This window comes from Myotis myotis, unplaced genomic scaffold, assembly GCF_014108235.1.
Source record: "Myotis myotis isolate mMyoMyo1 unplaced genomic scaffold, mMyoMyo1.p scaffold_m19_p_9, whole genome shotgun sequence".
In the NCBI taxonomy this organism is placed as follows: Eukaryota; Metazoa; Chordata; class Mammalia; order Chiroptera; family Vespertilionidae; genus Myotis; species Myotis myotis.
Window position 1 is genome coordinate 91,161,651 of NW_023416401.1, and position 27,665 is coordinate 91,189,315.

The 27,665-nt window shown below is 59.3% G+C and overlaps 1 protein-coding gene across 1 annotated transcript in view; it reads left to right on the forward strand.

Annotated features, from left to right (window-relative positions):
- CDH4 (cadherin 4) overlaps window positions 1-22,436 on the forward strand; it is a 344,923-nt gene extending 322,487 nt beyond the window's left edge. Inside the window, exons 9-16 of the mRNA XM_036323540.1 lie at window positions 3,782-3,967; window positions 9,937-10,190; window positions 10,712-10,854; window positions 14,545-14,778; window positions 17,792-18,025; window positions 18,460-18,599; window positions 19,383-19,547; window positions 21,759-22,436. Of these exons, the coding sequence (XP_036179433.1) occupies window positions 3,782-3,967; window positions 9,937-10,190; window positions 10,712-10,854; window positions 14,545-14,778; window positions 17,792-18,025; window positions 18,460-18,599; window positions 19,383-19,547; window positions 21,759-21,962 (1,560 nt within the window). The 3' untranslated portion in view covers window positions 21,963-22,436. The remainder of the gene's footprint in view (window positions 1-3,781; window positions 3,968-9,936; window positions 10,191-10,711; window positions 10,855-14,544; window positions 14,779-17,791; window positions 18,026-18,459; window positions 18,600-19,382; window positions 19,548-21,758) is intronic.
- Window positions 22,437-27,665: the final 5,229 nt, after the last annotated feature.

Here is a 27,665-nt window from a genome sequence, read left to right on the forward strand (position 1 = left end):
ATGCAAGGTAATTCGCTGACCCTTGGCATTTCTTCTGTCCTTGCTGCTGCAGACAGGAGGAGACAGACAGCCGGGCGGGGCAGAGGCCCTGGACAGGGGAGGCTGATGCAGGTGACATCTCTGGGATCTGAACCCGGGGGCTGGCCTGCTGGGGGAGGGCTGTGCTCCCGTCTGGCACAGCGACACCCCCTAGGGAGCGAGGGGTGGCACCTTGAGAGGCTCCCAGGACAGAGCGAGCTGGACCCTCGTTCTGAATCCAGAAGAGCTGACCAGTGGTGTTCGGGCCCTGGCGAGGGGCGATGTCTCAGCTGCTCTTGGAGCCTGCGTGTGGCTGTGTGTGCGGGGCACCCGCGGGGGCTGCCAGGTGGGGCCTCGGCCAGAGGCAGGGCAGGTCTCTGCAGGGGGAAGCGGGGCATACGGATAAACTGCCCCGCGCCGCCTTCCCCGTCAGGCACGGCTGGTGGCTGTGACCCGGCCCCGCACCAGGTGGACCTGTGGCTGAGCCCCTCTGTGGACATTTATTCATTCACTCACTCCCAGAGTGTTACTGGATGTCCAGCTGGGTCTAGAGCCAGCAAGTCACAGAAACAAACTCCCCGCATGTGGGGGACGTCCTAGGGGTGGGGCTGAGCAGTCACAGCCACAAGTCACGAGGCTTCTGTCCTGTCAAACCCTCAAGGCTCACTCAGTGCCGGCTCATGGAGGCGTCCTTCTGTGCCACGTGGAGGTCTCAGGACCCGGCCTCCGCTCCCTCCCCCATACCAACCTCCCCCCTCCCACGGGACCCTCAGGCCACATCCCGGAGAGCTGAGACATGGGGGGAGCAGCTTCCTAGGGGCCATGGGAGAATAACGGCACCCAGGCCCCAAGACCACATCATGGCCTCGCCCTCACCTGGCCCTCTTCCCTCCACCTGCACTGCCTCTGGCGATGATGCCAGGAACACATGGCTGTCTTTAGGGCGCGCCAGGCCCCTGCTGTGCATGACCTGGGCAGCCCACCTCAGGGGTCTCAAACAGCCCAGGGCAGGTGCCAGGTACAAGGACGCCATTTCCAGGGACACAGTCCTGTCCTGGTGCTAGCCTGGTCCAGGTGTCAGGGGGCGGCTCCCCAGGAAACAGCCTCAGGACGGCTGTGGTCACCATGGAGACCAGGGCAGAAAGCAGCCAAGCCAGTTGTCCCTGATGTGAGTAAAGGGTGGCTCCCGGGCCTGAGGCCCGCGGTGCTCTGGAGAGTCGGGGCTCAGCGCCCCCTGCTGGTCTCCTCAGCTCGCCTATGGGTTGGGTGCAGAGCACCCAGGGGATGCTGAAGGGAGTACCCCAGGGAGCTGGGTTTTGGCAGGAGAACCGAGAGACCCAACCTGCTCCCAGTCTTGGTCCAAGCCTGTTTCCATCCACAGTGGGGTTTCTTGCACCAAGGTGCCCTGACGGAGTTTGCAGCCAGCAAGGGCTCGCACGTGATCCCATGGACTCTGGGCTGCAGGCTGGATGGGGAGCCAGTGAGCCCCGCACAAGGCAGACCAGAGCCCTCGCCCACCCTCCCGCCCCAATCTGGCTGATTCCATCTTTTACGGAAGCCAGCAGTCCCACCTGCTCCCAGGGCCTCTGGCCTCCTGCTTCAAGTCTGACAGGGTCATGTTCATGGTCCTGAGGTCTGATGGGCGAGACCCACAGATCTCGGTGGGTTTTCAGCAATGTCTGCGCACACAGAGACACAGAACCTGCCCACCAGCAGCTCCTCCCGCCACCCCCCAGCATGTGCCTCATGTCCACTGCCGAGGGCTTTGCTGCTGTTCTAGACCGTCATCCGGGGCACTCACGCAGAGCACACCCTTCCTTTCCGTTGGCATCTCCCATCCGAACAACGAACGCTCTGGGTCCCATGGCAATCACTGGGCATCTAACTTCTTGGGATTGGGTGGCCTGGGGCATGTGGCCCTTGGGTTGGGTGACAGGCAGCCCCAACCCTGGTTTCTCCGCCCCTGGGGTGGGCGGGACTGAGGGCTGGCCACACCCCTCGCAGCAAGGGAGCTCAATCAGGAACACTCAGCAGAAGCCGAGGAGACACGGGGGTTCTGCATGATCTGACTCCTGTTAAATGTTGATTAAACCTTTTCTTCGCTTCACCTGCTCTGCACGTACACCCTGCCCTGGCTGCTTGCTGCCAGCCTGCGCCCCGCTGGGCCGGCCTCTGCATCAGCACTCTCTCAGGGTGAGCCGGGGTCGGCTGCAGGGCCGGGGCCCCCAGGACCCCCTGTTTGCCTCGTCCTGGGTCCTGGAGTGAAGCCTGGGGACCCAGCGTCCTGGCCCCTGGCCACCTGCCCCGCCAGGCAGGGGTCCACTTCCTTTAGACGTGGGATGGCCACCTCCTTGGCGGGGCTCCTGAACCCCAGCCAGGACGCCGAGCTGCGAGCGGAGGTGGGGCCTCGGTGGGGCTTTCTCTCGCTCAGCTTCTCATCGGTGAGTGGGGACGCTGTCCCTGCCTGCACGCAGGGGGCTCGGTAAATAGTAAAGTGGTTCTTGTTGCCGTATATTAATAACAATTACTGTTGACAACATGATCCTTCAACCTCGAAGAAAAAAGCTGCTTGGAACTGCGGGCCGATCTGTGTCGAGGTCAGGAAACCTGTCCTTCCTGGAACAAACCTGCTCTGTGAACCCAAAGGCTGGGGAGGGTCTTTCAAGCCATTTTTTGAGCTAAGCGGCCGGGGCGGGGACGGGAGCACTCTCCATGGCTGCCCATTTGCTCTCCAGCAGCCCCACCAGGTGGACGGGGGATTGCAGAGGGGCCCCGCCAGCACGACCACCTCTCCTGGCCTCCGTTTCCCCATGAGATGTAGAAGGAGGGCGGACAGCAACCAGGGTCCCTCCAGTAAAGAGCCATGATCCCACCAATCTGACTGATTCCGAGCTCAGAAGCCACCAGAAATCAGCAGTTTTCCTGGACAGAAAACTACAAACATCATAACATCCCAAGGAGCCCCTGGCCTCCTCCCCTGCAGAAGCCACCACAGATGCAGGGACAGTGCTGGCGGGTCCCCAGGCGTCCACAGCCCCTCCGGTTCCTCCACCAGATCCTGGCAGGACGGGCTTCCAGGGCCACGATCTGGGCTCTGGTCCCGCCTGCCAGATCCGGGTCCCAGGCTGGGAGAGCTAGTTAGATGTCCTCCTCAACCCCAGGCCCAGGGCCTGGGGGGCGGGGAGCGAGTGTCCTGTGCCCGAGGGGCAGCTGGGAGGGTCAAGTCCTCCCTGAGACTCATTAGGACCAGCAGTGCTTCCGAGCACTCCAGGCAGAAGCAGAGCGCCATCTTGGGGTCACGGTGTCCGCGGGGCGCAGATGCCGAGGGCATCACTCTCGGGCTTCTTGCCTGGCTGAGGGTGCTCCCTGCATCCTGGCCGGGCTTCCTGCTCTCCCCCAAAGCCTGCTGGCCGTGCTGGCTGGGCCCCTGTGCTAACGACCTTCCCCTGGGGCAGGAGAGAGGGCCCGAGATATTAAACTGACAGCTGATGGCTGGGACGTGGGAACGGCCTGAGGGGGACTAGGAGAGAGGCGTGGCATGCACGCGTGTGCTTGTGTGTGCGTGCACGCAGGTAAGGATGTGATATGTGCAGATGCGAGTGTCCGGCCTTGCTGGGCCTCCCTGGAGGAACCACCAAGAACGTGGGAGGGGCCCAGGGGCCACCCACAGGAACCACGAGTCGGAGAGCAGCTGGCGGAGAATCTCTCCCGACCCCTCCGGGCTGCTGACAGGTTCTGACGCCCCCTTCTCTCCGCTTTGCAGTACTCAGGGGAAGTCCCCGAAAACCGGGTGGAGACCGTGGTCGCAAACCTCACGGTGCTGGACCGAGATCAGCCCAGATCACCAAACTGGAATGCCGTCTACCGCATCATCAGTGGGGATCCCTCGGGGCACTTCACCATCCGCACGGACCCCGTCACCAACGAGGGCATGGTCACCGTGGTGAAGGTGGGTGCTCACCTCGCTTCCTGCCAGGCGCCCCTGGCACGTGCCCCAGGACAAGTTCAACAGAAATGATCTTCACCCCTAACATCCAAGAACAAAGGATGGCACCCAACACGCTGGTGGCAGAGGCAGCCTTCACGGGGACCTGGTCATGTGACCTCCAGGGACTTGGCAGACTGACCCGCCCACCCCCCAGAGTTACTCTCCCAGCCCCTGCCTGAAGGCTAGCTCTTTAGCCTGCCATGGGTGACCTCCACCGAACACTGAAGGTGACCACCCTTGCATTCCTGAGTCGCAGCCACGTGGTCACGGAGGAGGGTTCTGTAATCCGTGGCAGGACTTGCTTTGCTGCCACCTGAACATTTTCCCTGTATTTTTTGGAGCAGTTTAGGCCAATACTTTTCCTTTCCCATACTGTCTCTATCTAGGCTTTGGTACCAAGATTACAGTCTGCAGGAGTGTGCGGGGGTGGGGAGGGCTTGGTTACACGGGCAGCAGGAGGGCACCTGGGGTGAACTCCTGTGTCTGGTCATGGTGGCGGGTATATGACTCTACTGGTCAAAATCCACAAGCGACTCTTGGTGTATGCAAATTTTTTTAAATGTTTTATTGATTTTAGACATAGAGGAAGGGAGAGGGAGAGAGAGAAGCATCGATGTGAGACAGAAATATCGATCAGCTGCCTACTACATGCCCCCTACCAGGGATCGAGCCCACAAGCCAGGCATGTGCCCTGACCCGGAATCGAACCAGTGACCTTTTGGTGCACGGAACGACGCCCAGCCAGCTGGGTCACGCTGGCCAGGGCTGCGTATGAAAATTTAAAAATAAGTTTTAGAGCACTGAGCTGAGAGTCCACACAGCCCCACGGCACACAGTGTCATGGTCACTGTGTCCCAGGCAGACTTCAGCAGTAGGCACCACACTTTCCCCATTTTTCTTTCATTTTTGCCTTTATTTCCTACAGGGCTTTCCTCTGCGATTTCCACTTAAAGTGTGTGTAAGGCGAGACGTTTCACCTTAGCGTTTTCAAATCGGGTTTGCGTTCTTTGATGGGGACCCCATCCTTTCGGACACTCGCCTCTGCGGGGGTGGCCCGGAGGGGCTGGCGTGTGACAGGGACATGGAAGTGCGGGGACAACTCGGGAACCCAGCCAAGGGGAAGTCGGTGCCTTGGGGACATTTGTTCTTGGGTCCCATGCTGGGTCTTGGCTCTCGGGCCCCTGCCGGCCGGCCGCCCTCTCGGTGCTGTTTCCCACATGAGGCTGTGGGGGGAGCGGCGCCCAGCTTCGCACTCACAATAGAGCAGATCCTGGGGTAAAGGCCTTGGCCAGCGCCTGCCAGGGAGCAGGAGCTCAGCGACAGCCAGAGCAGCTGCAGGCACTGTTGTCACATCCTCACGGACTGGCTGCTCCCCAGCTCGTTCTCAGTGCCGTGCACACGCACTGCGGCCCCGACCCGCCACCACCCGCCCTGCAGGGTCTGTCTCCACAGAGGGACATGGGGCAGGGATGTCGAGTGACCTCATGGCAGGTGCGTGCTGGAGGTCCCAGCCCAGCAAGGCGGGCAGAGCGCCTCTCCTCGGACACACCCAGCGTCTAGTTCTGGCCCCCATGTCCTCTGGACGGGGACGCTGCCCTTCTCTGACGGTCCTGTGGGTCTGGGGCTGATGCAGCGGGGAGGGGCGTGGAGACACGGGGGCGCGCCTGGGCACAGGTGTCGGCGCTCGCCTGGTCCTCAGCCTTCTGGCTCAGCTCCTGGCTGCACCTCCCTCCCACCCTGCGGTCCAACTGGCTCGCTGTCAGAGGAAGTCCACAGTCATCTCGGACCTGGGGGCTCCTGGAGCCTCGCCACCTTTGAGCTGAGCCCAAAGAGGGGCACACAGCTCGTTGGCTCTCAGACCCCTCGAAGCAGCATCTGTCACCACGCCCCACCCTCAGGAGCCCCTGTCTATGCTCTCCTCCCTCACACCCCCTCCTGCAGCCATGGAGTCACAACTTCCTCCAAGGAGACACTCCAGCTCAGATCATCAGGTTCTCCCAGGTCTTCACCTGGGCCTTGGGGTTTCAACCCAAACCCAACACTGGGCTCTGCTTGCCTTCGTGACAGGGACTCCGAGGAGTGAGTGAGCTGTGGGCCTGGGGACAGGGACTCCGAGGAGTGAGTGAGCTGTGGGCCTGGGGACAGGGACTCCGAGGAGTGAGTGAGCTGTGGGCCTGGGGACAGGGACTCCGAGGCAGTGAGTGAGCTGTGGGCCTGGGGACAGGGACTCCGAGGAGTGAGTGAGCTGTGGGCCTGGGGACAGGGACTCCGAGGAGTGAGTGAGCTGTGGGCCTGGGGACAGGGACTCTGAGGCAGTGAGTGAGCTGTGGGCCTGGGGACAGGGACTCCGAGGAGTGAGTGAGCTGTGGGCCTGGGGACAGGGACTCTGAGGCAGTGAGTGAGCTGTGGGCCTGGGGACAGGGACTCTGAGGCAGTGAGTGAGCTGTGGGCCTGGGGACAGGAGGAGTGAGTGAGCTGTGGGCCTGGGGACAGGGACTCAGAGGCAGTGAGTGAGCTGTGGGCCTAGGGACAGGGACTCTGAGGCAGTGAGTGAGCTGTGGGCCTGGGGACAGGGACTCTGAGGCAGTGAGTGAGCTGTGGGCCTGGGGACAGGGACTCCGAGGAGTGAGTGAGCTGTGGCCTTTGTGACAGAGACTCCGAGGAGTAAGTGAGCTGTGGGCCTGGGGACAGGGACTCCGAGGAGTAAGTGAGCTGTGGGCCTGGGGACAGGGACTCCAAGGAGTGAGTGAGCTGTGGGCCTGGGGACAGGGACTCCGAGGAGTAAGTGAGCTGTGGGCCTGGGGACAGGGACTCCGAGGAGTGAGTGAGCTGTGGGCCTGGGGACAGGGACTCCGAGGAGTGAGTGAGCTGTGGGCCTGGGGACAGGGACTCCGAGGAGTGAGTGAGCTGTGGGCCTGGGGACAGGGACGGGACTCCGAGGAGTGAGTGAGCTGTGGGCCTGGGGACAGGGACTCCGAGGAGTGAGTGAGCTGTGGGCCTGGGGATAGGGACTCCGAGGAGTGAGTGAGCTGTGGGCCTGGGGACAGGGACTCCAAGGCAGTGAGTGAGCTGTGGGCCTGGGGACAGGGACTCTGAGGCAGTGAGTGAGCTGTGGGCCTGGGGACAGGGACTCCGAGGCAGTGAGTGAGCTGTGGGCCTGGGGACAGGGCGGGTCTGAGGCAGTGAGTGAGCTGTGGGCCTGGGGACAGGGACTCCGAGGCAGTGAGTGAGCTGTGGGCCTGGGGAATGGGACTCCAAGGCAGTGAGTGAGCTGTGGGCCTGGGGACAGGGACTCCAAGGCAGTGAGTGAGCTGTGGGCCTGGGGACAGGGACTCCGAGGCAGTGAGTGAGCTGTGGGCCTGGGGACAGGGCGGGTCTGAGGCAGTGAGTGAGCTGTGGGCCTGGGGACAGGGTAGGTCTGAGGCAGTGAGTGAGCTGTGGCCCAGGAGCCTGAGTAGGTTCAGGTGGTAGGAACACTGGGCAGGGGTCAGTGAGGGGGTCAGCTTCCCCTGCACCATTTTTCCCACCAGCCCCTGGCAGTTCTTGGAGTCTTGGCTCCCAGTGCATGACTGGTCTGCTGCTGTGTGTGCCCCGGGGTGCCATGCTGGAGCCGGCATTGCCCGCACACCCTGCCCCCTCAGCTTTGAGCCAAGGGTCCCGCCACAGCGAGAGGGGGCAGCCCAGCTGAGACTAGAGCAGGTCCTGCCGCTGGGAGCGAAGCCGCTGGAGCACATTCCTGTTGACCCGTCCGTTGCAGATACGCTTTATTCACCTCCTGTGGACTCTGTGGCCATAGTAGCGGTTCTGGAAGGCGTCCTCTCTCAAGTTGGGGACACAATTTGTAATGCGTGACAGGCAGCATTTTCCAGGTCCTCCAGGGACGTGGACCCATAACCGAGAGAAAGAACACTCGCTCGCTCAGTGACGTATTCATGGACAAGGACATGGTGACTTTATGTGGCAGTGAAGTTAAACACAGGAGCCCAGCTCTCAAAGCACCTGGGGAGGGGCTGGTGCATCGGCAGCTATTTGGTTCTGGGTGCAGGTGGGCGCTGCGTGCCCAGAGGCAGCTGAAGCCGGAGCAGAGGGCTGGCACCTGGGGGTGGGCATCATGGTCTCTGGACAGAAGTCCCTGGTGAGGTATTTCAGGTGGGAGGTGACAGGGGGTGGATTCTGCATTGGGTGTCTCGACAGAGTGACAGGCAGCTTAGGCCATTGAGAGCTCTACCTGTGGGTGTGAGGCCCCTCCCTTCATCACAGAGCTGAGCAGCACCCAGCGTGGTGCTGGGCAATGGGCAGGAATGAGCTAAGGGCGCGTCAGATGACCCCTACGTCCCCAGGCACCTGTGGGGCACCGCTGACCCAAATGGCAGCATGCTGAGCGCCGCGAGGGGTGGGACCTCAGCCATGAGGACACGTGTGCCGTGGAGGGAGGCGGCAGGGACCACCCCTTCCTTCGGTGGACAGGAGACCACACCTGGAGAGGAGGAGGGCTCCCCAACGTCACGGGGGCTGTGGGAGGACAGTGGGGGCATCAGCACCAGAGCCCTGACCTCCGCCACTGCCTCTGGCTTCTCCTGCAGGGCCACTCCTGCTTCCATGACCGGCGTCTGTCCTTTTCCAGGCCCATCAGCTTACGTACTTAATCCCTCCCCTTTGCACTTAATTCCCTAGTTAGTAAACTGTAAACCTGGTCTAGTCAGTGAGGGCGGGGGGAATCCTGGCACCCCCAAAAGAGGTACCTGGAAATCACCACACACAGGGGTTTTAAACAACAGGAATGGGTTCTCTCATGCTTCTGAGACCAGAAGTCCGGGATCCAGGTGTGGGCGGAGCTCCCTCCAGAGGCTCGACAGCTCCTGCCGCCTCTCCCATGCTGGTGGCTGTCAGCATCTGGTGTCCCTCGGCTCCGGCTGCATCGCCGATCCCGCCTCTGTCTTCACCTGGCCTCTGCCCGTGCCTGTCCATGCTCTGTCTCCCTGCCTTCCTCTCGCAAGGGTACCTGTGCTTGGGTTGGGCCCAGCCTCAATCCAGGGTGACTTCATCTCAAGATCTATAACTTCATCACATCTGCAAAGACCCTATTTGCAAATAAGGTCCCATTCACAGGTTCCAGGGGGACGTATCTTTTGGGGGGCCACCACTCAACCCACGATACCTAGGGGGACACTGTGAAAGGCCATGGCCAGCGTGGCTTTTGGGTTCAAAGGTTTGGAGAAAGAGTTGACGCACAAATTGACACACAAGACAAGAAATATTAATTTTGAAATTATGGGGGAAGCCAGGGGAAAACTCAGACTGTAGTAGTCCAGTTCCCCTGAGTCTCCGTTCCTGTCTGCTTTTATTTACTAGAATACACAATTGCCTTTTAGGAATGTAAACAGACATATCAGTGGTAATGTTTAGTAAACAGTAAGATTATCAGGTTTTGGGGGGAGTTTGCTTTAGGCCATTGAGTCAGCAGCAGGTAATAAAATGCAAATATTCACCCTGTGAATATCAAAGCCCAAACTCAGCCTTCTAGTGGACTCCTCGCATTTATATTAATTACTGCTGATCTTGGTTTCCAGCAGGTCACCCCTGGGCAAATGACACTCAGCTGGGGGAACAGGGCAGGCATGGCATCCCCCTTGCCTGATGACAGCCAAGCCATGGAGGGGAGTCCAGCTACGGCCCACTGACACAGACAGGAGGGCAGGGTGCCAGGGTCCTTCACCCCAAACTCTCTCCTCCCATTGTCAAACCCAGCAGGGAGCCAGAGACAAGGCAGTCTGGGGGATGGCATCCCTTGGGACCAGTCTCCTGGGTACAAAGCAGGGAAATGTAGCAACAGACAGGGGCGGTGGGTGCTGACCATCCAGCCCCGCGGCACCCCCTCCATCCAACCCCACACACCTCTGCAGCTCACACGATGTCTTCTCTCATCCCAGGCCGTGGACTATGAGCTGAACAGAGCATTCATGCTGACCGTGATGGTGTCCAACCAGGCGCCTCTGGCCAGTGGGATCCAGATGTCCTTCCAGTCCACAGCGGGGGTGACCATCTCGGTCATGGACGTCAACGAGGCCCCCTACTTCCCCTCCAACCACAAGCTCATCCGCCTGGAGGAGGGCGTGCCCCCGGGCACCGTGCTCACCACGTTTTCAGCGGTGGACCCCGACCGCTTCATGCAGCAGGCCGTGAGGTGGGTCTGAGGACAGGGCGCCCTGCCACCAGGGCTCTTCACACTCAGGCCCCCATTTTCCAGGAGAGGAGCCTGAACGCCCCATGAAACCTGAAACCAGAACGTCCCCCTCCCTTTGGGGCTCAGGCCCAGTCCTGAGGACAGGCAGCCGCACGGGCGACGCCACAGCCATGGGGTTGTCCTGACTGACACACAGTGTCCGGAGTTGGGCTGGGTCCTGCTCCTGGCCTCGCTCTATAGCTGCATGATTGCAGGTCCCTCGCCTCCCTGTGCCTCAGTTTCCCCACCTGTGAATGAGGGTGATGAGAGAGTCTGCCCCAGCTGTCCTTGTGAGGATGTGGAGCCCGCCCACCGTGATGACCATGAGTCCCTGTTGTCACCGTCCCTCCGTGGGAGGACCCTGCGCGGGGCTGGAGCCACCTGGTGCCCCAAAGAGTGGGCTGGCAGCCCACAGGGGCTGGGGCTCCAGGACAGACCCATGCTCCCCAGCCCTCAGCTCACCCCCGCTTCTCCCTCCACAGATACTCAAAGCTGTCAGACCCGGCCAGCTGGCTGCGCATGAATGCCACCAACGGGCAGGTCACCACGGCGGCCATCCTGGACCGCGAGTCCCTCTACACCAAAAACAACGTCTACGAGGCCACCTTCCTGGCGGCTGACAACGGTGCGTCCCGCCCCGGGTGACTGTGGGTGCTCACCCATGCCTTGGGCTCTGGCAGGGAGACTGAGGGAGGCCCACCGGCACCCAGAGGGGAGGCTGCAGTGGGAGGCACAGTGCCAGGTGCCCTGTGCACAGCCGGGCCAGGGCCTCGCCGTCCTTCAGGGCCCCAGGCATTCATCCTCCCCACGTTTATTCAGAGCATTGCCATTCTACCTGCCCACCAACTCTCTCACCATCCGACCATTCCCACAGTTGCCAGGGAGGACGAGGCGGGGAGGGAGCCCGGGATGGTGCAGTCAGGCTGCGTTTGTCCCCACCCTGTGGTGGCTGAACTGCTTCTCAGCCTCCCCCCTGAAGCTAAGGCACATGCACGTTTCTGCCGAGCAGCGCTGGCCCAGGACCCTGGGGACTGGCCCTGGCTCCAGCCAGCACGGCTGCTGCTGTGACTGCTCCCTGACCCCCCTGTCGCCTGGCACTGCTCCTCAGTGGACACGCACACAGACACCCTCTCTGCGTGGCTGGCATTCCAGAGGCCGGTGTGTTCACTAGAACCAGGGTCAGCTGCATGGTAATGACAGTAATTCAACCCGATTAGGCTGGCAGCAGGCAACCAGGGTCCGGCCTGAGAGATGGCTCACTCTGCCGTGCCGTGTCTTTGGGGAGCTGCCGCGTGGTGCAGAATGACTGCTGGTGCTCCAGCCATCATGGCCACGTCTGGCAAGCAGGAGGAGCAGGGAGGCAAGGACGTCCACTCACAGCTCACGAAGGCCAGAACTTAGTCTTGAAGCCATGCCTCGCTGCAAGGGATGCTGAGAAACTTGGCCTTCCCACCAGGCAGGGGTGACCCCAGATAAAACTGAGGCCCAGTTCTTTTTATGAAGGAAGAAGGGGGCCTGGGTGTTGAGGGAGACTCAGCAGTCTGCCCAGGGAGACGGGTGAGAAACAAGTTAGCCAGGTCATTTCAGGAGCAAGAAGTGCTGGGAGAAAACAGAACAGGGGAGGAGAGGGGCGGCCAGGGCCTCCTGCAGTCCCTGGGCTCTGAGGAGCTTGGGGGCCACGACCTGCGGGACCAGAAGGACACACCGGGGAAATGGGCGGAGGAGAGGCCCAGAGACAGGAAGCAGCCTGTGCAGGCCACGGGGCACGCTGTGCCTGCTGGCTTCTAGGCACAGCTGTGCGGCTAGAATTCGTGAGGCTCGTGCCATAGCCCGCGAGAGCCGGGTCCTGGCAACCTCCGCCGCCTCCTTCCCGCCTCCCTGACGGCGGGTCCACGAAGGCGCTGCAGCCACCTCTTCTCCAGCGGCTCCGCCCCAGGTTAGGTTAGGCGGTGACTGTCGGGGGCTCCGTGGCTGGAGTGCGGCACGTGGACCCCAAATGGAGCACCAGCCGCGGGGCAACAGGACCTGCCGGTGCTGCTCACACAGCTTCTAACGGCAGCACCGAGCTGCGTGGCCGTGATGATCGTGAAGATTAAAGAAACGTGCTCCACTTGTCTCAGCCAAAAAACATGGTTGCTGGTGTCGGGGTCAGGAGCTGGCCTCCCAAGGCACAGCCGCTATCAGAAATTGTTGCCACCCCCTGCCGTCCTGGAGGGCAGATAGCACATGCTTCTGCGGCTGCCCAGCCTGCGCCCACCATACCATCGCCTGGGCCAAAGCATGGGAGGCGAGAGGGGCAGGGAGGCCCTGAGGAGCTCTGGGCCTTAGCAGAGCGTCTGTTAGCACCTAGAGGCCAGCAGAAGTGGAAAAACTGCTACGGAGGGCGCCTGCTGGGCAGAGGGGCGCCTGCTGGGCAGAGGGGAGCCTGCAGGGCAGAGGGGAACCTGCTGGGCAGAGGGGCGCCTGCTGGGCAGAGGGGAACCTGCTGGGCAGAGGGGAACTGCTGGGCAGAGGGGAACCTGCTGGGCAGAGGGGAACCTGCTGGGCAGAGGGGCGCCTGCTGGGCAGAGGAGAACCTGCTGGGGCAGAGGAGAACCTGCTGGGCAGAGGGGAGCCTGCTGGGCAGAGGGGCGCCTGCTGGGCAGAGGGGCGCCTGCTGGGCAGAGGGGAACTGCTGGGGCAGAGGGGCACCTGCTGGGCAGAGGGGAGCCTGCTGGGCAGAGGGGCGCCTGCTGGGCACAGGGGAGCCTGCTGGGCACAGGGGAGCCTGCTGGGCACAGGGGAGCCTGCTGGGCAGAGGGGCGCCTGCTGGGCAGAGGAGAACCTGCTGGGGCAGAGGAGAACCTGCTGGGGCAGAGGGGAACTGCTGGGGCAGAGGGGCGCCTGCTGGGCAGAGGGGAACTGCTGGGGGAGAGGGGCGCCTGCTGGGCAGAGGGGCGCCTGCTGGGCAGAGGGGCGCCTGCTGGGCAGAGGGGAGCCTGCTGGGGCAGAGGAGAACCTGCTGGGGCAGAGGAGAACCTGCTGGGGCAGAGGGGAACTGCTGGGGCAGAGGGGCGCCTGCTGGGCAGAGGGGAGACTGCTGGGCAGAGGGGAGCCTGCTGGGCAGAGGAGAACCTGCTGGGGCAGAGGAGAACCTGCTGGGCAGTGGGGAGCCTGCTGGGCAGAGGGGAACTGCTGGGCAGAGGGGAACTGCTGGGGCAGAGGGGCGCCTGCTGGGCAGAGGGGCGCCTGCTGGGCAGAGGAGAACCTGCTGGGCAGAGGAGAACCTGCTGGGCAGAGGGGAACTGCTGGGGCAGAGGGGCACCTGCTGGGGCAGTGGGGCGCCTGCTGGGGCCGAGGGGCACCTGCTGGGGCCGTGGGGCGCCTGCTGGGGCAGAGGGGCACCTGCTGGGGCAGTGGGGCGCCTGCTGGGGCAGAGTGGAACTGCTGGGCAGAGGGGCGCCTGCTGGGGCAGAGGGGCGCCTGCTGGGGCAGAGGGGAACTGCTGGGCAGAGGGGCGCCTGCTGGGCAGAGGAGAACCTGCTGGGCAGTGGGGAGCCTGCTGGGCAGAGGGGAACTGCTGGGCAGAGGGGAACTGCTGGGGCAGAGGGGCGCCTGCTGGGCAGAGGGGCGCCTGCTGGGCAGAGGGGCGCCTGCTGGGCAGAGGGGAGCCTGCTGGGCAGAGGGGCGCCTGCTGGGCAGAGGAGAACCTGCTGGGCAGAGGAGAACCTGCTGGGCAGAGGAGAACCTGCTGGGCAGAGGGGAACTGCTGGGGCAGAGGGGCACCTGCTGGGGCAGTGGGGCGCCTGCTGGGGCCGAGGGGCACCTGCTGGGGCCGTGGGGCGCCTGCTGGGGCAGAGGGGCACCTGCTGGGGCAGTGGGGCGCCTGCTGGGGCAGAGGGGAACTGCTGGGCAGAGGCCCTCAATCCCAAACTCGTCTTGCCAGTTCCCTTCCCCAGGGACACAGTTCCTAAGACTCTCTGTTTGGCTATAAGAGTCTGAGCACAGGGCGCCTGGCCACAGGGAGCCCCACTGGGAGGAAGGGCAGGCAACCTGGAAGACGGGGGAAGGGTCCTGAGTGTGGTTGTGAGCTCTGTGGGCACCGTCTCCTGCAGCTGTGTCCTGCATGGAGGTGTATGCGCATGTGTGCGTGTGTGTGTGCATGTATGTTCGCGGGCATGTGCTCCCATGGCTCTACTTCTGTCTGTGCATATGTTGTATGCGGTTAAGTGGGTGCTGGTGCAGCTTTGGGATGTTCTGGGTGGGGCTGTGGTATGTCCTGTGGTCCTGGAGGATCAGCAGTGACCCCGCCTGGTCACCCGTGTCTGTCCCACAGGGATCCCCCCAGCTAGCGGCACCGGGACCCTCCAGATCTACCTCATCGATATCAATGATAACGCCCCCGAGCTGCTCCCCAAGGAGGCGCAGATCTGCGAGAAGCCCAGCCTGGACACCATCAACATCACAGCAGCCGACGCCGACATCGACCCCAACGTTGGCCCCTACGTCTTTGAGCTGCCCTTCGTTCCCGCCGCTGTGCGGAAGAACTGGACCATCACCCGCTTAAATGGTGAGCCTCACCCAGGCACCCGGAGAATCAGACTGAGTCTGCGGTACAGCCCCCAGGGGCCCGTCACCCGGGAAGGCGGGCAGCAGGGAGGGGAGCTGGCCCCACAAGAGGGGTACCTAACCTCGCCTGTAGGAGTCCCTATGAGGCTGGGGTCCCGCTGTGCTCCAGTGCTCAGCCACACCCAGTCCTAGGCTCACTGTGTCAACGATCCCAGCGTGAACATCCTTGCAGCTGACCCCCGACCAATATATTTCCTGGGAGTGGGCTCATAGAGAAGGTACCGGAATTCTGAGTTCTGCTAGTGTTGTGCAATGTGTCTAGAAAGGTGACACAATTTCCAGTTTCACTAGATGTGCAGGAGTGGGCTGGTCCCCAAGCCTCACCAACACGGAGTGTTACTGTTTGAAAACCACTTTCTGATTTCTTAACCCAAATCATTGTTTCATTTGTATTTCTTAACTAGTGGTGGACATTCTTTCATACTAGAGGCCCAGTGCACAAAATTCGTGCATGAGGGGGTTGGGGGGGGCAGGTGTCCCTTGGCCCAGCCTGCACCCTTTCCAATCTGGGACCCCTCAGGGGATGTCCAACTGCCAGTTTAGGCCCGATCCCTGTGAAGACATTCCTCTCACAATCCAGGACCACTGGCTCCTAACCACTCACCTGCCTCGCCCCCAACTGCCCTCCCCTGCCACCCTGATCTCGCCCCCAACTGCCCTCCCCTGCCAGCCTGATCACCCCTAACCACCTGCCAGCCTGATCTTGCCCCTAACTGCCTCTGCCTCGGCCCCCACAACCATGGCTTTGTCCGGAAGGAAGTCGGGCATCCAAAGATGGCCGGTTGACCCAGTCTAATTAGCATATTACCCTTTTACTAGTATAGATATTTATTGGCACTTTTTGTTTCTTCTGTTAACTGTCTGCTCAGTGCCCCACCTATTTTTCTCTGAGGTTTTTGCTTTATAGTTGATTTGGTCAAACTCCTCATACAGTAAGGAGATAGTTCTTCATCCCACATGTTCAGTGTCTTTTCTTGAATTGCCAGTGTCTTTTACCTTCGTGGTAAGATGTAGTGTGCGTATGTGCATGCATGTGCTGGTACATGATTACACCTGTGTATGTGTGTGTGCTCATACATGAGTATACTTGTGTGTGTGAATTATATGCTTGTGTGTGAGTATACATGTGTGTGCATGTATATGTATTGTGTGCTTGTACATGAGTATATCTGTGTGTGCGCATGTGTGTGGTTATACATGTGTATAGCTGTATGTGTATGCATGTGCTTGTACATGATTATACCTGTGCATGTGTGTGTGCGCATGCATGAGTATACCTGCGTGTGCATTATATGCTTGTATGTGAGTATACCTGTGTGTGCATATATGTGGTTATACATGTGTATATCTGTATATGTATGTGTGTGCTTGTACATGAGTATGCCTGTGTATGTGTGTGCATGTGTGTGGTTATACATGAGTAACCTGTGTGTGCATTGTGTGCTTGTTCATGAGTACACATGTGTGTGCATGAGTGTGCTTGTACACATTTATACTTGTATATGTATGCATGTGCTTGTACCTGAGTATAGCTGTGTGTATGTGCTTGTACATGAGTATACCTGTGTATGTGTGTGCATTTATGTGGTTATACATGAGTATACCTGTGTGTGCATTGTGTGCTTGTACATGAGTACACATGTGTGTGTTTGTACATGTGTATACCTGTATATGTATGTGTGTGCTTGTACATGAGTATAGCTGTGTGTGTGCTTGTACATGAGTATACTTGAGTATACCTGTGTATGTGTGTGCTTGTACATGAGTATACCTGTGTGTATGTGCCTGTCCATGAGTATACCTGTGTATATATGTGCTTGTACATGAGTATATCTGTGTGCATGTTCTTGTACATGAGTATACCTGTGTATGTATGTGCTTGTACATGAGTATACCTGTGTGTATGTGCCTGTCCATGAGTATACCTGTGTGTGTATGTGCTTGTACATGAGTATACCTGTGTATGTGTGTGCATTTATGTGGTTATACATGAGTATACCTGTGTGTGCATTGTGTGCTTGTACATGAGTACACATGTGTGTGTTTGTACAAGAGTATACCTTTATATGTGTGTGCTTGTACATGAGTATACCTGTGTGTATGTGCCTGTCCATGAGTATACCTGTGTATATATGTGCTTGTACATGAGTATACCTGTGTATGTGTGTGTGTGTTTGTACAAGAGTATACCTTTATATGTGTGTGCTTGTACATGAGTATACCTGTGTGTATGTGCCTGTCCATGAGTATACCTGTGTATATATGTGCTTGTACATGAGTATATCTGTGTGCATGTTCTTGTACATGAGTATACCTGTGTATGTGTGTGCTTGTACATGAGTATACCTGTGTGTATGTGCCTGTCCATGAGTATACCTGTGTATATATGTGCTTGTACATGAGTATATCTGTGTGCATGTTCTTGTACATGAGTATACCTGTGTATGTATGTGCTTGTACATGAGTATACCTGTGTGTATGTGCCTGTCCATGAGTATACTTGTGTGTATGTGCTTGTACATGAGTATACCTGTGTATGTGTGTGTGTGTTTGTACAAGAGTATACCTGTGTGTATGTGCCTGTCCATGAGTATACCTGTGTATGTATGTGCTTGTACATGAGTATACCTGTGTGTATGTGCCTGTCCATGAGTATACCTGTGTATGTATGTGCTTGTACATGAGTATACCTGTGTGCATGTGCTTGTACATGAGTATACCTATGTATGTGTGTGTGCTTGTACATGAGTACACCTGTGTATGTATATGCGTGTGTGCCTGTACATGAGTATGATCATACATGAGTATGCTCGTGTGTGTGTGTGTGTGTGTGTGTGTGTGCCACACAGACTGAGAGTTTCATGCTGTCAGATTCAGTCTTTCCTTCAGAAGTTGTGCTCAGGAAGGAGGGCCGGGTGCTCACTAACAAAGCGCATGCTGTTGCTTTGTGCCAGGCGACTACGCCCAGCTCAGCTTGCGCATCCTGTACCTGGAGGCGGGAGTGTACGATGTTCCCATCATGGTCACAGACTCTGGGAACCCCCCCCTGTCCAACACGTCCATCATCAAAGTCAAGGTGTGCCCATGCGACGAGAACGGCGACTGCACCACCATTGGCGCGGTGGTGGCAGCTGGCCTGGGCACAGGTGCCATCGTGGCCATCCTCGTCTGCATCGTCATCCTGCTGAGTGAGTACGGCCGAGCACTGCAGGCGCACACCACCCAGGGTTGTCCAGGAGTAGGTGAAGCCTGGGTTGGCCCTGCAGCCCATATCTCCCCACCTCTCCCAACCCCCAGGGACCTTTCAGAAAGCCCGTTGAACCGGTCTGTGTGATCACAGACACACTCATGAGCATGCATGCATCCCAGCACGTTCACATGGGCTGTCCATGCGCATATGTGTGTAGATGGCTGTGCATGCATGCACATGCATATCCACATGTGGACGTGCACAGCGTGTACACAACAGGCAGCAATATGCACACTCTCACAGGTGCACAGCCCACCCATATTCGTCCCAGTGCACACACGTGCATAACATGCTCACACAGGTGCACATAACACATGGTGCTTGCCCGCACACATGCACACACACCCTGCTCACGGCGCCCCCAACCCACAGCCATGGTCCTGCTGTTCGTTGGGTGGGTGAAGCGGCGGGAGAAGGAGCGCCACACCAAGCAGCTTCTCATCGACCCGGAGGACGACGTGCGCGACAACATCCTCAAGTACGACGAGGAAGGCGGCGGCGAGGAAGACCAGGTGAGGCGGCCGTGCGGCCGTGGTCATAGCGGGAAGGTGGCCGTGTCTAGTGAGGACAGCAGAGCCCTCTTCGCCAGCGGGGCCTCTCTGCCCGCGTTTCCATGCACTTCCACCGCTGCCTCCCCGAGGGGATCCCGCCTCAGCTCTGGGTCCCCTCACCCCGCTCCCTGCGCCCCAGGGGCTGGGAAGGACAGACCTGTGTGCCCGGGCTGTGGGGTGACCAGGAGCTGCCTAGTTGGACCCTGCGCTCACCACAGCCATTTTGGGAGTCGGGGCAAGTTCTTACCCCACTAAAGCTTCCTGTCCCCACCCAGAACAAGGGTGACAGCAGCCCTAGCTCGGGGTGTTCTGAGGAACAAAGGAGGAACATGTGAGGGAGTGGAGCAGCATGGGCAGCAGGGTTCCCTGGGGGCCCATTAGGCCAGGGGCACAGGCCCCCCACGTGCCTTCAGGACAATCAGGGTCTGGACCAGCCATGGGCAAACTACGGCCCGCGGGCCGGATCCGGCCCGTTTGAAATGAATAAAACTAAAAAAAAAAAAAAGACCGTACCCTTTTATGTAATGATGTTTACTTTGAATTTATATTAGTTCACACAAACACTCCATCCATGCTTTTGTTCCGGCCTCCGGTCCAGTTTAAGAACCCATTGTGGCCCTCGAGTCAAAAAGTTTGCCCACCCCTGGTCTGGACGGAGAGGAGGTGGGCGTTATGGGAAGGCGACCAGGGGAGGGAATAGGACAGTGGATGCGAGCCTCCCCTGACTCCTCTTGGCCCGCCCAGGACTATGACCTCAGCCAGCTGCAGCAGCCGGAGGCCACGGAGCACGTGCTGAGCGCGGCGGCCGGGGTGCGGCGGGTGGACGAGCGGCCGGCGGGCACCGAGCCCCTGTACCCGGTCAGGCCTGTGGTGCCCCACCCAGGGGACATCGGAGACTTCATCACCGAGGTGGGTGCCCAGGCAGTGGGGAGGCCCCGAGCAGGGCCCCCCTAACGGTGAAACCCTGTTAACACAGACAGCCTACAGCGGTGCCCTCTGCACTGGGCCCTGGGGTGTGGGGAGAAGGCCGAGCCCCGCCCTCAGCACCCGGGGAGGAGCCTACTCCCCTGCCCTCATTTCTGACTGCATTTGCAGGGGGGCTGGCCGCACTCACACCCCCAGAATCTGACTTGGGGAGACGTTATTGAAACGTGGGGCTCAGGTAAAAGCAGAGACTGTGCAGGACAGCCCCCAACGCAGGCCACGTCCCGGCAAGAGAGGCTTCCACACCTGCCCAGAAGGTCACTCGGCTTAGGCAGCGCTCGCTGGCTCCCATGTAATAAAAATTTTAAAACGCCAGAAAGTAGGCCCTCCCCAATCCATGTTTTTAAAGTTTCCTTGTTTTATTTTTGTTGCAGTCTAAATTATTTTTTGTGTTCTTTATTGTTGAAAGTATTACATATGTCCCCTTTTCTCCCGCTGTCCTCTCCCAGCCGCCCCCGTCCCTCAGCCCTGCCCCCCCCCCGCCATTGTCTGTGTCCATTGATTATGCTTATATGCATACAAGTGGGTCTCTTCCTCCTCTGCTCCCCCCCAACCCACCCTCCCTTACCTTTCCTCTGAGGTTTGAAGGTCTGTTTGATATTTCTCTGTCTCTGGATCTATTTTTGTTCATCAGTTTATGTTGTTCATTTTAATCCACAAATGAGTGAGATCATGTGATACTTATCCTTCTCCAACTGGCTTATTTCGCTTAGCATAATGCTCTCCAGGTCCACCCATGCTGTTATGAATGGTAAGAGTTATTTCTTTTTACAGCAGCATAGTATTCCATTGTGTAGATGTACCACTGACTTTTAATCCACTCATCTGCTGATGGGCACTTAGGCTGTTTCCAGATCTTAGCTATTGTAAATTGTGCTGCTATGAACATAGGGGTACATACATACTTTCTGATTGGTGTTTCTGATTTCTTGGGATGTATTCCTAGAAGTGGGATCACTGGGTCAAATGGCAGTTCCATATTTAATTTTTTTAGGAAACTCCATACTGTTCTCCACAGTGGCTGCACCAGTCTGCATTCCCACCAGAGTGCACTAGGGTTCCCTTTTTCCACATCCTCACCAGCACTTGTCATTTGTTGATTTGTTGATGGTAGCCATCCTGACAGGTGTGAGGTGATACCTTTTACTGTTGTTTTGATTTGCATCTCTCGGATGATTAGTGACTTTGAGCGTTTTTCCAATTCACTTTTGAATAATTCTTCCAGGAAGTAAAAATGGACACACTACCGACTGTTCAGTGCTGAATAGTCATAAGGGTTGGGCAGTGAGGCATCAGCCAGCCAGTGAGCACCGTGGGCACGTGGGCCACCCTGCTGGGGGCCTCCCAGAGCTAGGTTAGACCCCGAACCTCCAAGCTGTCCCAGCCACGGGCAAGGGGGGAGGGCTGCTCCCAGGGTCACCATCAGCCAGCCAGCCAGCCACACTTAAGGACAGAGGGTAGCACCTGGCGGGGCTCCAGCCACACTTGCAACATCGCCAGCTTTTGTTCATGGGGATAGTTAACTTCAAACCTCTGACTCTGGCCAGCTCAGGTGCACATTCCATGTGACAATGATCATGGACTCAAGACCCACAGGCCTCCCTGGAGGGACTGAACTCCAGTCACAGCCCCACCAAGCCATTGCCCCACACAGCCACGGCCCCACCAAGCCATTGCCCCACACAGCCACAGCCCCACACAGCCACAGCCCCACACAGCCACGGCCCCACCAAGCCATTGCCCCACACAGCCACGGCCCCACCAAGCCATTGCCCCACACAGCCACGGCCCCACACAGCCACAGCCACACACAGCCACAGCCCACACAGCCACGGCCCCACCAAGCCATTGCCCCACACAGCCATGGCCCCACACAGCCACGGCCCCACACAGCCACAGGCCCATGTAGCCACAGCCCTGCCCATCCCCCCTACCTCATGCTGACATTGAGTTTTCCACCTCCAGCAGCTTCTGACCCTTCTCTGCTTGGTTATCTGAGATACCCTTTGGTTAAATGTAGGGAGCACTTATTGAGCACCTATGGTATGGAGGGCCCTATAGCTTTGCCTCCCCTAATCTTCTTCCTATTCCTGAGGCCGCAAACCCTCCACCCTAACTGTGTCTCATGACCCCCAGGGACTTAGAGCGGCAGACAACGACCCCACAGCGCCCCCCTACGACTCCCTGCTGGTCTTCGACTATGAAGGCAGCGGCTCCACCGCGGGCTCCGTCAGCTCCCTAAACTCATCCAGCTCCGGGGACCAAGACTACGATTATCTGAACGACTGGGGGCCCCGGTTCAAGAAGCTGGCAGACATGTACGGAGGTGGCGAGGACTGACCGACCGCTCCCCGGACCAAAGCCGGACCAGCACTCGGAGGGACAGACGGACAGACAGAGGAGCAGGACTGGGGAGGCCGCTGGTCCTCCCAACTCCCCGCAGACACGTCATTTAGTGGTGCGCTAGGGGGTCTCCCCGCCCCAGCCCCCCCAACATTGAGCTGTCTGGCATGAACACTTCTCGCCGCTGCCCATCACGGGAGCTGACAGTCCCTAAAGGAAGCGAGAGGCACTGGGTCCTGACTTGATCTTAGAACAGAAGCGCTGCTTAAAAAAAAAAAAAAGTGCCTTTTGGTACATGTATCAGTTTCCCTCAAACTCAGGAGTGACTGAAGCAGGCAGACCAAGCCCCCACCCCAGCCCCAGCACCTACCCCAGCTCCTCCTGGCTCCGAAGGCACCAGTTTAGGAATCAGGAGAATGTGTCTCTTTATTTTTTAGGCCTTTTATGAAGGAAAAAAGTGGGTGACTCGCTTGACAAAATTTACAGAGAAAACATAGTTTGGGATCCAAATCCCAACAGCTCAAGTGTTGCCTCATGCAGCCTGGGTCTCCTGGACCCCTTGGGGTGCCTGAGGCCAGGGGGGTGGGGAGCCCAGCTTCGGCTCCTGCGGCTGTGTTCCCCAGCACGCCAGAGCCCGTGACCAAAACCGCTGTGTGTGCATGGCTTTCACTGTGGCCTGGCCATGCCCCCCACCCCAAGATGCTTAAATAACTGGGGCGGGTGAGGTTCCAGGGGCCATCTCTGTCCTTGGCTGTCTCCCCGGGTGTCCCTGGTCAACCATTAGGCTCCCCCACCCCGAACACCAGCCAGGCTCCCACTGCCTTTGGTCCAGGAAAGTATTGTGTCCCAAGAAGCCACAGCCCAAACCAGCCAGCGTCTCACCAAACCATGGCCTGAGCCCTCCTCCCCTCCAGACCAAACCTTGTCACAGGCCCAGCGAGCACCCACAGCACAGCCCAGACCGCGGCCAGGCCCGGGGCTGTGCGGACTCCAAGGCCGAGGCAGCCTCTGTCCCTGCCCCACCCTGCACGGCCAGAGCTCTCACTTGCTGAGCGGGGTGGACGGCTGGGACCTGCTTGGAATGTCCTGAGATGCAGCTGGGTGGCACCTGCTGGAGACAGCAGCCCATCTCTCCTCTGGACCAGGCCACGCCCAGCAGCTGAAACTGCCCTGCGAGTACCAGTCTGACTCAATCCAGAGGCTGGGGAGTCGGTTCTGCAGGATGGACAGTGACGGGCAGTGTTCCAGGGCCCTGGGGAGACCCCGGCTGCAATCACGCTGAGTGAGAAGCAGCCCCTGGGGCACTCCTGAATGTGAAGGCGCCTCCGGCCGGCAGGAGACAGGCACCCTCAAGGGGGACCCTTGTGCTTGGTCCACCTCAGGCTCCCCGAGGAAGGGGGAAGGGTGCCACTGGCCTGGGAAGGACTTGGCATCAGGACCCTCTGGGGGAGGGGAGTCCCAGCTGACCAAGGACAAGGAAGCTGGCCTGCTCCTGGGAACAGGGAGGAGCCTGGGGAAGTTGGGGTGCGGCAAGGCAAGTGTTCCCCCTTCTACATCTGGGGTCCTTGAGTCGTTCCTCCTCCTATGGCCTGTCCCCGTTCATGGTCACCCTCTTTTCAGAACAGCTTTGGTCTTGAGGATGAACTTGAGTGCTCATGGGCATGCCCCCATTGGACATCAGGGCTCTTCCCCAAACCACACTCATCACCAACTCCATCCATTCTCCCAGAGCTGAGCTGGGCTGCAGCTGCAGCCTGTCCCACGAAGGGCTGCACGGGCTCTGTCCCTGACCCGTCCCTGGCTGCCCAGGGAGGGAGGTCACTGTGCCACAAGCTGGAAGTCAGGGGGTGACCTTCCAAGAGGAGGGGACCAGGCCCCCAGTCCTGAGCCTGGCTACGCAGAGTGTCGGGTCGGGGAGAGAACCGGCCCTGCAGCGTGGCCACGCGAGAGCGTGGTGGTGGGGTCAGGGCAGGTAGGAAGTGAGCTGGGATGTTGTTTTTGTTTCTTTGGGGAAAGTGCATCCTTCAGGCAACGTGCTAAGTGTGACTGTGGCTCTCCAGCTGAGGCAGCTGTGGGCCCCTCTCTCCAGCCAAGTCCTCCCGGGCCCCCAGGGGTTCACCTCAGGGATGGCGGTGCCCAGCCAGCCCAGGACTCAGCAGCCCGTGCACCGACCCACCCCTCCTTGTTCACCCTTCCTGTCCCTCTGCCCCGAGGTGGATGTCCGTCTCATGTGCCTCCTTCCGGCTCCTTCCCCTCCCCCTGCCTCTTGTTACTGCCAGGCCCCTGGTTCATTTTGCCTAAATCCTGCAGGCTGAGGCTGCAGCAGCCTGCTGGGGACGTCACAGGGGCCTTCCCATGCCTGTCCCTGCTCCCAGACAGCGGGACAGCTATGCCCGCTCCCTCCCACTCCGGCAGCCCCTGGGGGCCAAAGAAAGATGGGTGCCAACCCCCTCCCCGATCCAGATCCACGCTGGAACTCTTCTGAGGCCAACGAGTTAGCATTAGCTAAGCGTACAATCGGTGTCAAACGTCTTATGTAGCTTACAGACTCGGCGTGTCCATGACCAGGGAGCTGGCCTGGGCGGGACTCAGCGATGGCAAAGAGCTGGGGCGTGGCTGGTTACTGGGGGAATTTTGTTCTGTGAGCAGGCCAGTCCAGTGCTGTGGGGCCGTGTCAGGAGGCCCTGACCTTGGTCACTGGCACCCCAGTCCAAGGCCGCCATGTCTGCCAAGCACAGGTCTGCACTTCCTCATGTCCTTCAGCACATCTGAGGTGTCAGGGGGCCAGGCCCGGAGACCCCCAGTGAGAGCACAGCCCACACAGGCCCCGAGAGCACGGCTCTGGTAGAAGCTGGGGAGGGAGCAGTCAGTGCTCACAGGAGTAGCACCGCAACCACGGCAAAGCCTCGCGTGCACAGGGCGTCCCGGGACGCGGCTCGCGCACCGTGGTGTACACAGGCGGCCGGTGCCTCGCTGGGCCACATCTCTGTGCAACGGGAACGCGTTCTGCTTTCCTTTCTCCTTCTCCATTCGGGTTCTCTTTTTGCATGTTTCTTTTGAAAAAGGACAAAACGTGTAGCAGCCCGCATGACTGTGGTTGTTTTGGCGAAAGATACGGGAGTGTGATGTATTCGCGCTGCAGCTCTGAGCATTGCGCAGTGAGACAAACGTTCCGACTTCTTTTGTAATCGTCAACAGCACAACTATTTTGTATTGTTGTTTGTATCATTTTGTACCAAAAAAAAAGAAGAAGAAAAAACAGGGAAAAAGGGAAACGTGTCGATGTTTTCAGTGTTTTCAGTGCAGCGGCGAGTCCTGCTGCCGAGTGAGGAGCAGTGTGTGCTTGTCCCGCAGCGGCCGGCGCCGCACGCTGCCCTGAGGAGTGAATAAAGGCCCCTTTGAAACAGCTGCCTCCCTGGCTTGTTTCTGTCCCCGTGGTCAAAGGCGGATGGCACTCGGACGCGGGGTGGACCAGCGTGTAGGGTTTGGTGTCGGTGGGACCTGTCCACTCAGCAAACGCTGTGCGCGCCCCTGCTCTGTCCCTGGCGCTGTGCTGGGCGCTGGGAGCACAGACAGAAACGGCCAGGCCCCTCACACTGAGGCCCAGGGAAAGTGTGCAAATGAAGGTCCGCGTCACTGTGTCTCAATATTTCAAAGTTCTTAGATGACCCAATGCAAGCTAACAAACTAAAATAGCATATATCCCTCTCCTACCCCAAAGTAAACCTCCATGAGACCATGGAAATCTGGCTCAAATTTACAATTCTCAGGCCTCCCTCACCCCAGACGGTGAACCCAAAGACAGGCAGTCCACCCCCTAACCCCCAGGCTCAGCTATCCTTGGAAGCTCTCCGATTGGCCCAGCCTGGTCATGTGACCCAGCCTGCCCTTGATCCCCAGCCTGAGTCTGAGCTGGAGGAGCTGCAGAGCCAGCTGGCAGAGGCCACACACCAGAGACAACCAGGAGGCTGGACCCACAGAGGCTCCACCCTCCTCAGGGAAACCCCACTAAGTGGCACAGTCAGACCCAGAGCTGGTCTGGACCCCAGCACTCCTCCCAGGCCTCTCCTGGGCCACAAATTTGCATCCACAGCAATCCCAGTGCAGGTGATCATTACAGGCACAATGAGCCACTTGCTAATTTTAAGGTTGCGAGCAGAGCAGCTCCTTACAGTCACAACTAAGCGAGTGCTGTGGCCTGCTCCTGTGGTGGGACAAATGTTCCTGTAGCCAGGCCCAGCACCAGGCCCTGGGGGAGTCTGCTTGTGTACACAGGCTCCACAGCAGAGGGCTGGCTGGCCCAGAGGCGGGGCCCTGCAGGTGCCCACCTCCTGTCCCATCTAACCCAGACCCTGGTGCCCTGAGGGAAATTTCTGTCCCACATGCACATGTCCTGCCCCATCTGCCCGCCTACATGTTGCTCATCACAGGTCCCCAGGAGCTGCCCCAGCCCCTGGTAATCAAGGCCAGGCTAGGGGACGGGGATGGAGGCAGGACCTGGGTGTGGGAAGCGCCCCTGAGCAGAGATACCCCCCAAGAAGGGCTACCAGTGTAGGGGCATGGGGGCTGGCCACAGTTATCCCGCACGAATCTGCCAGCGCTGAGGCCAGGACAAAGCATCTCATGGTGAGATTGGGAGATACACTCTAACTCCCACTCTAATTTGGGGGCCACTGTCCCAGGAACATGCTACTCATTGATCCCACAGCTCACGACAGCCCCGCGGGGCACCCGACTAACCTGGACCTGCCCTGGACCTGTGCCTACTAAAGGGTCGAGGGAGTGGGGTGTGGCCAAGTGACAGGTCACACACAGGGGCAGACTTCAGGCAGGCCTCTTCCTCCACCCTCCCTCCCAACCCAAGTGCTCCTTATCACACACACACACCCGTATCACAGCCCTAACGCATGCCCACCACCAGGCCCCAGCATTCTCACTCACCTGCTGCGGCTCAGGGCGGCTGCAGGGAGCTGTCCGTGGTGCTGACCCTCCAGGTGTGGGTCTGGTGGCCGTGGCTTCAGATGCCTGCAGCAGCTTCTGCTTCTTAGGAATAAATTGTCTGCTTGGAAAGCAACCTCAAGGATGAGAGTGGGGACAGAGCTCTAGGCACAAGGAAGTCCCTTGGCCCATCCCTCCCTGCTGAGCAGACCGTGCGGAGGCGCCCAGGGGTTGGCCCCGCGGCAGCTCCAGTTCCTCTCGGTGGCCTCCCCCTTGCAAGGCTGGGAGAACCTGGGGTGCTGAGTCCTCAGACTCCTTTGTGGGGGAAGCTTTTCTGCCCAAGACCCTCCTGTGGTCCTCACAACCCCGTTTCATTGATTTCTTAAAGCAACTGAATTATTTTACTTATGTGCTTTTCCTTGAGTATTTCCTCTGGTCTGTCTCCCCCTCTTGGCAGGGCCTGGCCGGGCTCCTGAGCACTGGCCTCTTACTTTCCAAGGTCATCCAGCTGGGGGAGGAGTCCCCGAAGAGCAGGGGGCTCAGTCCCCATGGAGAGATCTGGAGGTGAGGTGGGGAAGGGAGGCAGAGAAACTTCCAGAAGCATGCTAAGGGACCAGGCAGGAGGGTTGAGCTCGCTGCACCTGGAGCCATGAGTGACCTCTGCTTCAGCCACCCTGCCTTTCCCTTCCTTTTAAATTTAGGGAATGGTCGTCATGGAAACTGAGGCCTGGGGTCAGGAGCCATTGCCCAACACCGATCAGC